Below are 11,483 nucleotides of genomic sequence, written 5' to 3'. Positions count from 1 at the left end.
GTCTCCTGCTTGTTCTAGTGTATACATTAGATGAGGTTCTCTTGAAACATAGAAATTGAATATGAATTTTAATGCACAAAACTCCTCCTACATTTGCCATATCTCCTTAATCTGTTTTATTTCTATAAATATTGGGCCACATATGCACCCTTAGTAATTTTAGATTGTGACTAGAACTATGCCATTTTAAAAGTATCTCCATATGTTCTTAAATGAACTCATAAAAAAAAAAAATCACTAAAAACCAAAACCCAAAAACCCCCGAGAATGAATATGAAGAAAACATTATCTGTAAGGACTAAACAGTGTCCTAAACAGGCTGCTTTATTCTGAAATTCTTTTGAACATTTTAACAATAATTAAAAAAGCCCTTATCCAAAATAAAAAATGAAACATCATTATTAATGTAGTTTTATGCATTCATAATGTATGCAAATTGCAGTGCAATGCTTGAGTCTATCTTCCTTCATGTGCTTGCTGTTTTGTAAGCATAGCTAAAGGACTTAAGAACAGTGAAGATTAAACCTGTCTGATTTCCTCTGCTGCCTGCAAAGTGTGGTAGAATTTTTTCTGAATTACCTTCCACACGACTTTGAGCTCTAAGAGAACACAGCAGCTGTCATTCACAGGCCAGCTATAAACAGCAGTAAAGAACATTCCTGATACTGACTCATGAATCACTTCATATGGCACGCTTACAGGCGTATATAAAATCCAACTTAGTGCTTGATATGCATGCACATGTCCATAAATATGTTGTTAATGTAATCCTTAGAGATACGTAAGAGTGTATACAAAGCCCGTCATCAGGAAATTACTTCTAAAAGAACTCTTTAATAGCCATTGCATGTATGCAGAGAAGCAGTGTTATGTATTTTTCCCATATTGTTTATTTAAGTGAATGTGATTGACTTTAGGCTGATAACTGAAAATCCTAAAATGCCCATGGGAAAAATGGAAGTGACCAGGGTAATATTTCAACCACATCAGCTTTTAGAGATTCAATTACTGCTCAAAAAAAAAAAAAAAAAAGCTACAACAAAAGTAAATCTGTGCTTGAATATATATAAAAAACTTACTCAACAGGAGAACAGATTTATTTTTCTTAAAGGAGCCATAGTTAACCTCCACACATTAAAGACTACTTAGTATATATAGAGACTTTTCTATAAATAGAAGTTCTCTTCAAATGGTGCATTGTGCTTAATCTCTTTTGTGACAAATTGATTTAGGTCTACCAAGACTAAAAATTATTGGAATGGACTGTCTTGCAGAAAAGTATTGATTTGCCTAAAATTTGAAAACATTTTGAAGCCCTGAGTGATAAAATAGTTCATCTCATGAAAAAGCAAAATGCATCCAGGATAAAGAGAACTTACAGTCTTCACAGAAACATAAAATAGTCAAGAAGTTCAAATATTCAAAAAGTTGGAAAGGACCCATCACGACCATCAAGTCCAGCTCCTGGGCCTGCACAGGACACCCAACAATCACACCACAGGCCTGAGAGCATTGTCCAAACACTTCTTGACTCCATCAGGCTTGGTGCTGTGACCACTGCATTGGGAGTCTGTTCCAGTGCCCAGCCATGCTGTTGGCCAAAAACTTTTTCCTGATATCCAACCTAAACCTCCCCTGACCCAGCTTCAGGCCAAAATCAGCTCTAGTGGCTGCTGAGTTTATCTCACTGTAGGACTGACAGGACTCAAGTCCTGTCATTGGGCACCACAGAGAGAGATCAGTGCCTGCCCCTCCTCTTCCCTCCTGAGGAAGTTGCAGACTGCAGTGAGGTCTCCCTTCAGTCTCCTTTTCTGCAGGCTGAACAGACCGAGTGACTTCAGCCACTGCTCATACAGCCTCCCCTCCAGACCCATCACCACCTCCATAGCCAACCATGGATGCTCTGTAATAACTTTAGTTCCTAAGTGGGAAAGTAACTTGCCTTCAGGACAACTGTCCTCGTGAGTTGGAAGACGGTTTCAGGGAGAAGAATGGTCCCCCTTTTATCCAGGAGGAGGCAGTCAGAGAACTGCTGAGATGCTTGGATATTCATAAATCTATGGGCCCAGATGGGATCCATCCCAGGGTGATGAGGGAGCTGGCAGATGAGCTTGTGAAGGCGCTCTCCATCATTTACCAACAGTCCTGGCTCACTGGTGAGGTTCCAGATAACTGGAAGCTGGCCAATGTGACACCCATTCACAGAAAGGGTGGGAAGGAGGATCCTGGTAATTATAGGCCAATTATGCTGACCTCAGTACCCAGTAAGGTAATGGAGCACTTTATACTGATACTCATGCATCACTTGCAGGATGGCCAGGGCATCATACCCAGCCAGCACGGGTTTAGGAGGGGTAGGTCATGTCAGACCAATCAGATCTCCTTTTATGACCAGGTGACCCACCTGGTGGATGCAGGAAAGGCTGTGGATGTTGTCTATTTGGACTTCAGCTAGGCCTTTGACACTCTCCCACAGCACACTCCTGGAGAAGCTGGCAGCCCACAGCTTAGACAGGAGCACTCTGTGCTGGGTTAGGAACTGGCTGGATGGCCAGGCCCAGGGAGTGGTGGTGAACAGTGCTGCATCCAGCTGGGGGCCAGTCACCAGTGGTGTCCCTCAGGAGTCTGTGCTGGGGCTTGTTCTGTTCAGTATTTTTATTGACAACATGGATGAAGGTATTGAGTCTTTCATTAGCAAGTTTGCAGATGACACTAAGCTGGGAGTGAGTGCTGATCTGTTGGAAGGTAGGAGGGCTCTGCAGAGAGACCTGGAACGGTTGGATGGATGGGCTGAGTCCAATGGGATGAAGTTTAATAAGTCCAAGAGCCAAGTCCTGCATTTTGGCCACAATAACCTCCTGCAACGTTCTAGGCTGGGGATGGTGAGGCTGGACAGGGCCCATGTGGAAAGGGACCTGGGGTACAGCACTTTGGCTGGTGGCAGCCAACTGAACATGGCCCTGGTGGCCAAGAAGGCCACTGGCATCCTGGCCTGGATCAGGAATAGTGTGGCCAGCAGGAGCAGGGGGGTCATTCTCCCCCTGCACTCGGCACTGGTGAGGCCACATCTGGAGAGCTGTGTCCATTTCTGGGCCCCTCAGTTTGGGAAGGACATTGAGATGTTTGAGCACATCCAGAGGAGGCAATGAGGCTGGTGAGGGGCTTGGAACACAAACCCTGTGAGGAACGACTGAGGGAGCTGGGGTTTTTTAGGCTGCAGAAAAGGAGACTCAGAGGTGTGTGGGGAAATGCGGGTAGTTAGACTCACCGATCGAAAGATCTTGCACTGTACGAGGAGATAGGGCGCGCCTCCCCCACCCCCTCTCTCCCTCCTACCCCTTTTTCTCGTCCCAGTCAGTGTTTGACAGGAGCAAGCGGAAGTGACATTGTGAACTTATGGAATAAGAAGCATAACAGCTTCCTAATAAACCATGGCCATTTTGCCATCCACCACAATGGTGTCTGTGTGCATGTGGTCCATGGAGGCTTGAGGTAGCCGCCGTGTTGTTCTCGAGCCAGGCTGCCCTGTCGAAGAACGGCAGCAAGTGGGGCCGAAACCCAGGAGCACCCAGGAGACGGGAATGGCCTGGACAAGTGAACAGCCGGAGTGGCGGGACCAGCCCAGTGGGGAGGATGCTCCCGGACCCACGGTGACAATGGAGGCGCTCATGAAGGTCGTAACTCAGGTACATAAACAGTGGGGGATTGACTGCAAGCCCAAGGATTTTATCCTTGAGGTTGATGCAGGTAGGGGCAATCGATCATCCGGTGGATGTACTCCACCCTGAAGTATGGAGGAAGTGCACTGAAGCCCTCGCGGAGGACACTATGTCCTCGGGCAGTGGGAAATTGCTCAAATCATGGGGGAGGGTTGTAAATGCATTGTAGAAAGCTTTGCAGGAACAGGAAACATGGAAAGCCGCGCAAATGTGCCTCCGAATCACCCACTCCAAAGTGGGGGTTGGGGCAACCACGCAGACAGCTGACTGACTCTACTGAGTCCCCGCCCTCACAAGAGCAGGAGTGCTCCTTACACTGTCCAAGCCCCAGCGTTCCCGTGGGGCAGCCGGAGTGGGCTCGATCCCCTCGGGGCGATCAGGCTGTCGAGGCCGGCCGCTCCAGAGCTGACTTGGAGTCAAAAGAAGTTTTAGAAAGGCCTCCGCCTTACGTGCCATAATATGGCACTGAATACCAGAAGGGAGGGCAGAGTGAGAAAGCAGGTGGTGGTGGAGAGGTAGAACTGAGGGACATCACAAGCTTGCGTGAGCGACTGGAGGCGGAACTTTGCATGGGGGGGGTGCCGAGGTCGGCTGGGCCAAGGGGGAGGATGGGTGAAAAAGAAAAAGAGCCAATCAGGGTGCCTGTCAAAAAACATACTTTTATATGGCCAGAACCCCTGTGAGCAGGAGGCAGGGAGAGTCCAGGCAAAAGGAACGCTCCACCCCTGAAAGGGGAGGTAGGCGGGGCTGGAGCCCAACGAAAAGACACTGGAGTCCAGAAATGTTGAGTCAGTCAACTTCCGGCTCTGACTCAGACACCAGTCAGGGCGGGTGGTCAGATGACGGGTCCACAGCAAACTCTGATTCAGAGAGGGAAGTAACAAGGGCATATCAAGTTAAGAGGCAACTCCCCCTCACCTCCGCAAGTAAAGCGCGAATCATAGAAAACCCCCTTACCGATTGGAAAAAGATAGGAATCTCCTGTGCCAATTGGGCTCTGTCGGCCCAACTGGCGTTTCCGGTCCGATTAGGAGGGCAAGGCAGAAATCAGAGAACATATTCGCTGATAAACCCCAAAGACGTACAGGCTGTCATTAAGGCTATTGCAGACAAAGGAATTAATTCAGCAATGGTCTCCACCCTCATCAATGGCATTTTCAGAGGAGATGACATGTTACCTTTTGACAGCAAGCAGACTTGCAGATTGATTTTTGATGGGGCAGGGATGATCATTTTTAAACAAGAGTGGGAGGAAAATTGCACAAAGCAGCTAGCTTTAGTAACCGGAGCAGATCACCCATTTCATGGTGCCTGATGGGCACAGAGCCAAACATACTCACCCCTCAAGTGCAAGCCGAGGGCCTGTGGGCCCAGGAAGTCATGGCAACCACCCAACCCGCTAGAGAAGCTATCCGCTCAGCCTTCAGAGTTGTTGCCAAACCATCCCCATGGTCTACTATAAGACAGAGCGAAAGCGAAAGTTTTACTCAATTTGTAGACCGTTTGCAGGCAGCGGTTGACTCTTCGGCCTTGCCAGCCGAAGCAAAAGGCCTGGTCATAGCAGAATGCCTTCGCCAACAGTGCAATTCAACCGCCAAAGAAATTTTGCGGTTCCTACCAGCCGGAGCCAGTATCGCCGACACGATCAAACATGTCGTGAGGGAGGAACATCTTGCCCCAATTCAGGCAGCTGTGCAGACAGCGATTGTTAACATAATGGCTTGCTTCAATGGCGGTCAGTCAGGCCATGTTGCAATCAAGTGTCCCCAGTCAGGGAAACCTCCTCCTACATGCCACTCACATCCCCCCCGCCAGACCCGACCCAGGGGGCCTTGCTGGGCTTGTGAGAAAAAGGGTCATTTTGTTAAAGACTGCCGTTCCAAGTTTCAGGGAAACGGGAAAGGGAGGGGGCAGTCGGGCCGCATGCAGCCCCCTCCCACTTGGAATGTGAAGCAGCCCAACTACGTCACACCCTGGGGTGGGGATCTTCCGAACCCAATGCCTCTGTGAGAAGCAGCCAATTTTGCAGCGATGCCAGCAGCCCAGGTGGACCCCTTCATGCCTCAATGGGCTGGACCAGCCCCCAACACCCCAGCCCCTGGGTGGCCCTGGCCGTAAACTGTGATAACCCTCCTGTGGTTTGGGGGATTTGCCGTCTTTATGACACCCCTACACCTCCTTGGACACACTCCCTGAACCTTGTCACCATTAGCGTTCCATTTTTAATTGACACCAGGGCGGATGTCATGGTTATCCCAGAGACCCACTGGCCTACGTGCTGAGAATTGGAAGAGGCTCCTATGGTGGGTGGAGTCGGGGGTACATCCCGGGCACGGAAAATGTTCAGCTAATTGCAATTACAATCCACGCCGAGAAAGGGCCTGAAAAAACCATCACTATCTGTAAGAGATGCTTCGGGGTGTGGACGGTCCAGGACACAGCAGAGACCTCTATAGTCGAGTTAGATGTTAGTAGTTTTTTTCAGGGCATGGGAGAGAGAGAGCCTTGCTAGGAGCCGGCAGATGAAGCTCAAGGCAGGCTCAGAGGGAACAATACAAAAGGGGGTAGAAGATGAATACATGATTTCAAGACTTAAGATAGCTAAGAAAGAGAGTAACAGAACAGAAGTGAGAGAGCTGGGAAAAGAGGATAAAGAGCAGGAAAGAGCAGGAAAAAGAGAAGCAAGAGGAAGCAAGAGTAACAAGAGAAACAAGAGAGCCAAGAAAGCTAAGACAGCTAAGAGTGTAGAAAGAGTGAGGCAAGAGAGCGAGCTCTCCTTTACAATTGCTTATATAATCTATACATTTGAATATTCTATTCCTTTACTAACCAATCTTTATAAGTATACTAATACAGTAACATTTGTGTGCGACCTATAGAAATCGCTGTTTTTGCATATTTTTAGTTATCTCAGGAGTACTTTGGACTTTTCCTTATAAGGCTGGGGAGAGGGGTCTCAGTTAAGTTTTATTGGGGGAAAGAATGTGTTCTGGCATACCAGACCAGTTTCTTTGAATTATTCAAAATGTGCTTTCATTTGTATTTCTTCCTTAGCCTCTCTGGCTAAGGGGTCATATTTATAATTTCTTTCTAATTCTACCTTCCCAACAACTATCTTCCCATATGTCCTGCCAAAGACTCCGCCTCTGCTAGGAAGATATGCGTTGAGTCAGCTGCGAGTTGAGGTGACAAATTTATCTTAAGGGCCACTGCCAAAGACCCACTCCCGCCGATCAAGCTGACATGGAAGTCATCTGACCCAGTGTGGGTCAAGCAGTGGCCCCTCTCCAAGCCTCGAATGACCGCCCTTCTTGCGTTAGTTGAGCACAAGCTGCGACATGATCATGTTGAATCTTCCACAAGCCTGTGGAATACCCTAGTTTTTGTCATCCCGAAGCGATCGGGCAAGGGTTTTCGCCTGTTGCATGACCTACGGGAAGTAAACAAAACAATTGAACCCATGGGCCCTGTACAGACTTTGTTACCTATGAACTCAATGATACCGCAGGGACAGCCCTGTGCCGTGCTGGACATTAAAGACTGCTTTATCTCAATACCGCTGCATGAGGAAGACAGGAAACGATTTGCTTTCTCTGTCGTGTTCCCAAATGGCTAGCGTCCAAACCTGTGTTTTCAGTGGAAAGTGTTACCTCAAGGCATGGTCAACTCGCCCACCATCTGCCAGATCACGGTCAACCAAGTGCTGACACCAGTTCGGAGTAGTGACCCAGCTGCAACCATCATACAATATATGGATGACATCCTGGTTGTACATCCATCAGCAACCCAAGTGGAACAATTTATTTCAGCCATCTCAGCAGCACTGGAAGCGAAGGGATTCGAGATTGCTGCTGCCAAAATAAAAAGAGGACCATGTGTGACCTTCCTGGGGATCGGAATTACAGACTATTACATAACCCCCCCCAGATAAAAATCAAGAGAGACAGTCAAACCCTCCACAACATGCAGCAATTAGTAGGATCCTTACAGTGGCTCTGCAATATTGTATTGGTACCCCCCGAGGTCATGGCCCCTCTGTGCAGTCTCCTGAAAGGAAAGCACCCGTGGGAATGGAAAACCTTGACACCAGAGGCAACTAGCTCCCTAGATGCATTGAACACTTAAGCACGCTTTCTAGGTAGAATCCTGGCCTGCCACTTGACCTGTACATCCACTTCACCAGTGGAGGGGGAGTGGGAGCATTAGCCCAAGGGCCCCCTGATAAGGCTCAGCCGATACAATGGGTAGTGCTGGGAAAGCCAACACGTGCGTTCTCCCCCGGAGTTGAGTGCCTCACTAATTTGGTCGCAAGGGGCAGAAAACTTGCTCTGAGTCATCTCAGTATTGAGCCAGCTGCCATATGCCTATCTTTTCGTAAACAGATCCCTGCACAATCACCAGCGGTACTAGAGTGCTTTGCCCTAGCCCTTACAGGATTTGGAGGGGAGATTCGGTATGCCATCAAACCACCTTGGACACAGTTTCTAACAGTCATAGACATTGATCTTCCGCAGAAAGTCAAGGACCGGCCCCTACCAGGACCAATGGTCTTCACTGACTCATCTTCAACTACCATAGTGTGGCAGTCAAAAGAGCAGTGTCAATGCGTAAAGATGACTGATTAAAGATGATAATCTTTCAGTTCAACAGCTAGAGGCATCAGCCGTGGTCCTGGCATGTGGACTGTTCACCACTGAGCACCTCAACATTGTTACTGATTCAATGTTTGTGGCCAAACTTTGCTTGTCCATGTCAGGGCCAGGAGTAGCGATGTCCACAACAGCCATAATGCTGGAAGAAGCGTTGTATTCCAGGAAAGGCACCATATCTGTTATCCACATTAATAGCCATGACCCAATTAAAGGATTCTTTCAAGCCGGAAATTATAAAGCTGACTCTGCCGCAAAGGGGTTGTGGACCCTCAAGGATGCCTGCCAACTTCATGAATTACTCCACATCGGGGCCAAGGCACTAGTCAAGAAATGTGAAATTTCTGCCACCGACATGAGACATATAATAGCCACATGCCCCCATTGCCAAAAAGCACCACTGTGGCCCTGTGGAATCAACCCTAGAGGCCTCAAGGCCTCAGAGCTGTGGCAGACTGATATCACACTTTGCCAGCTGCTGAAGCCCCAAGCCTGGCTAGCCATAACTGTTGAAACATATAGCGGAATGATCATGGCCACGCAGCACCGGAAAAGCAACTCTCAAGCGACCATCCAGCATGGGCTGATGGCCATGGCATGGCTCGGCATCCCGAGACGAATAAAAACTGATAATGGAACAAATTTTGTCTCTAGTTCCGTGAAAGAGTTTGCTTCTAAATGGGGCATCACTTTAGTCCACGGTATCCCTTATAACAGCACCAGTCAAGCCATACTTGAGCGTGCCAACCAGACACTGAAGACAAAACTAGAGGTGCTGGCTAAGTCAGAAAATTTTTCTGGCGCCATTCTGGCCAAAGATCAAGTGCGCTTGTTAGCCACTGCCCTATTAGCACTGAATCAGTTTTCTAGAGGAGGCAGTAAAAGCAGCCCTGCCCAGAAACACTGGGCTACCCAAGAGCTAGAAGAAGGCCTGCTAGTTACCATCAAAAATGAGCTAGGCCAATGGGAGTGGGGGTGGTGATTGGTCCTAGCCAGATGTGGGTATGACGCCATTAAAAAAGATGGCAAGATAAAATGGTGTCCTCTGAAATCCATTAAGCCGGACTTTAAAATTGAATACATAAGGTGATGCTAATGAAAACGTTGAGTTTCTATTTACAGGACTACTCCCTTGGATGCTGCTATAAACTGTATTCCAGAGCAGAGAAAATGAAGGACGAGCCTGCAGACACCCTGGCCACTTCCTGGAGTTCAGCCCTGGTAAAACCCATGGAACCCTGGTACTGTTGTGCAATCTTACTCCTGTGGCCACTGATCGTGGTACAAGCCAGGTTTGATCCCAATTTCCATCAGCCATACTGATGGGCTCTTCGCGATCCCGTGAACAATAGAGTAATACAGGAAGTCACAACAGCAGGCACCCCAAGGTTTTCTGTACTCATTTGAGATATTTTCCCCAGTGTGGTAACACATGACATCCATCCTTGTTTTGAGCTGTACCAGTCAGACTGGTGTCCAGCCTCCAACCCTGGCAAAGACTATTGTCACCAGCTAGGACATTGGTTTTGTGGCTATTGGGGGTGAGAAACAATAGTCCTAAGTAACCGATGGGCACCACCAAGAGCAGATGAACTTCTGCAGGTAACTTGGGGTCCTACGGGCTGTATGCAGCCTAGTTTTAATTCCATGGGACAGGTGTTTTATGGCTTTTACGATGACCGGTCTATGGTCTGTCATCAAATAGTCATACAGGTCTTACAGCCAACCAACGCAAGTTGGACCACAGGAAGAATGTGGTCGGTATTCTTGCATAAGCCAGCCAAAGATTCTGGCGAAGTGGTACAGATTATTCGGCTCCCAATTGTGAGGCCTAAAGCAGTTGGGCCCAACATTGTAGTACAATCAGAAAACTTACAATCCAACAATTTGTACCCGTTGCCTAAACGAATTTTCCCCCAACAAATCTAGAGCAACTGCTTTTGATTCGCTCTACCGAATGCTAGATGCTACCTATTTGCCTTTAAATCAGTCTAACCCCAATGCTACAAAGTCATGTTGGCTATGCTATGATACACAGCTCCCCATCTACGAGGCCGTAGCTCTTAATAGTTTGCCTTTGTGGTTCAACGCTCAGGCCCTGGTCCAATGCCGCGGTGGATCACCATCTCGTAGAATCACTATTAGTCACATGACCGGGCGGGGGGTGTGCTTGGGTGAAACAACCACCCCTGATGAAGAGGTTTGTGCAACTACCATACAAATAGACAAATCCAAGAAATGGGCAATCGCCCCTTTGTCCGGCACACGGGTTTGCCACCACACTAGGCTAAGCCCATGTGTTTTTACTGAAAACTTTAACACTTCTGCTGACTTTTGTGTGCTAGCAGCTGTCATCCCCAGAGTCCTATACCATTCCCGGGAAGAAATGAACCAATACCTTGAGCAGGCGAGCCGCCTTCAGAAAAGAGAGCTGCTAACAGGACTATCAATAGCAATGTTGCTTGGCCTAGGAGCAACTGGCACAGCCACAGGTGTCTCAGCCCTGGTAACCCAGAGTCGGAGTCTTTCTCAATTACAGATGACTGTAGACGAAGGTCTGCAAAGGATCAAAAAATCTATATCCTTTCTAGAAAAATCAGTCTCCTCACTCTCAGAGGTTGTCTTACAGAACAGGTGGGGGGTCTTGATCTTCTGTTCATGCAGCAAGGAAGCCTTTGCCTTGCCCTTAAAGAAGAGTGCTGTTTCTACACAGACCACACTGGAGTTGTGAGACACCATGGCGGAACTACGAGAAAGACTGACCTGACGGAAGGCAGAGAGAGAAGCCCAACAAAGCTGGTTCGAATCCTGGTTCAACCAATCCCTGTGGCAGACCACCCAAATATCCACCCTGATTGGACCTATTTCAACGCTAGTTTTAGCTTTGATTTTTGGACCCTGTGTGTTAAACAAACTAACAGCTTTTATCAAAAGCCACTTGGAAACAGTTAATGTTATGTTAGTCAAATGCCAACAGTTACTTTAAGTTTCAGATTTAAAAAGTTTTGCTTATTCATCGCCGTTTAACTGTGTTTTAGTGGTTCTGCAACTAACAGCTACAATTCTTATAATAGTGCTAACTGTTGCAATTTATAGCGCTAATTTTATTCCCCTT

At 47.7% G+C, this 11,483-nt stretch overlaps 1 protein-coding gene across 1 annotated transcript; it reads left to right on the top strand.

Moving 5' to 3' along the window:
* The first annotated feature begins 10,325 nt into the window (after window positions 1–10,325).
* On the top strand, window positions 10,326–11,099 carry LOC148184430 (endogenous murine leukemia virus Env polyprotein from Emv-2 locus-like). Its single transcript, XM_088054232.1, has one exon. It carries the CDS (start codon window positions 10,326–10,328, stop codon window positions 11,097–11,099), a length of 774 nt encoding a protein of 257 aa, XP_087910358.1.
* The last annotated feature ends 384 nt before the right edge of the window (window positions 11,100–11,483 follow it).

This window comes from Pseudopodoces humilis, chromosome 4, assembly GCF_049639895.1.
Source record: "Pseudopodoces humilis isolate 2021_Gansu_Grassland_sample_001 chromosome 4, ASM4963989v1, whole genome shotgun sequence".
Taxonomy (NCBI): Eukaryota; Metazoa; Chordata; class Aves; order Passeriformes; family Paridae; genus Pseudopodoces; species Pseudopodoces humilis.
This window is presented reverse-complemented; position numbering and strand designations above follow the sequence as displayed.

Excerpts from the sequence above, each read along its gene's own strand:
- LOC148184430 (XM_088054232.1), top strand. The coding sequence starts at position 10,326 with ATGCTAGATGCTACCTATTTGCCTTTAAATCAGTCTAACCCCAATGCT.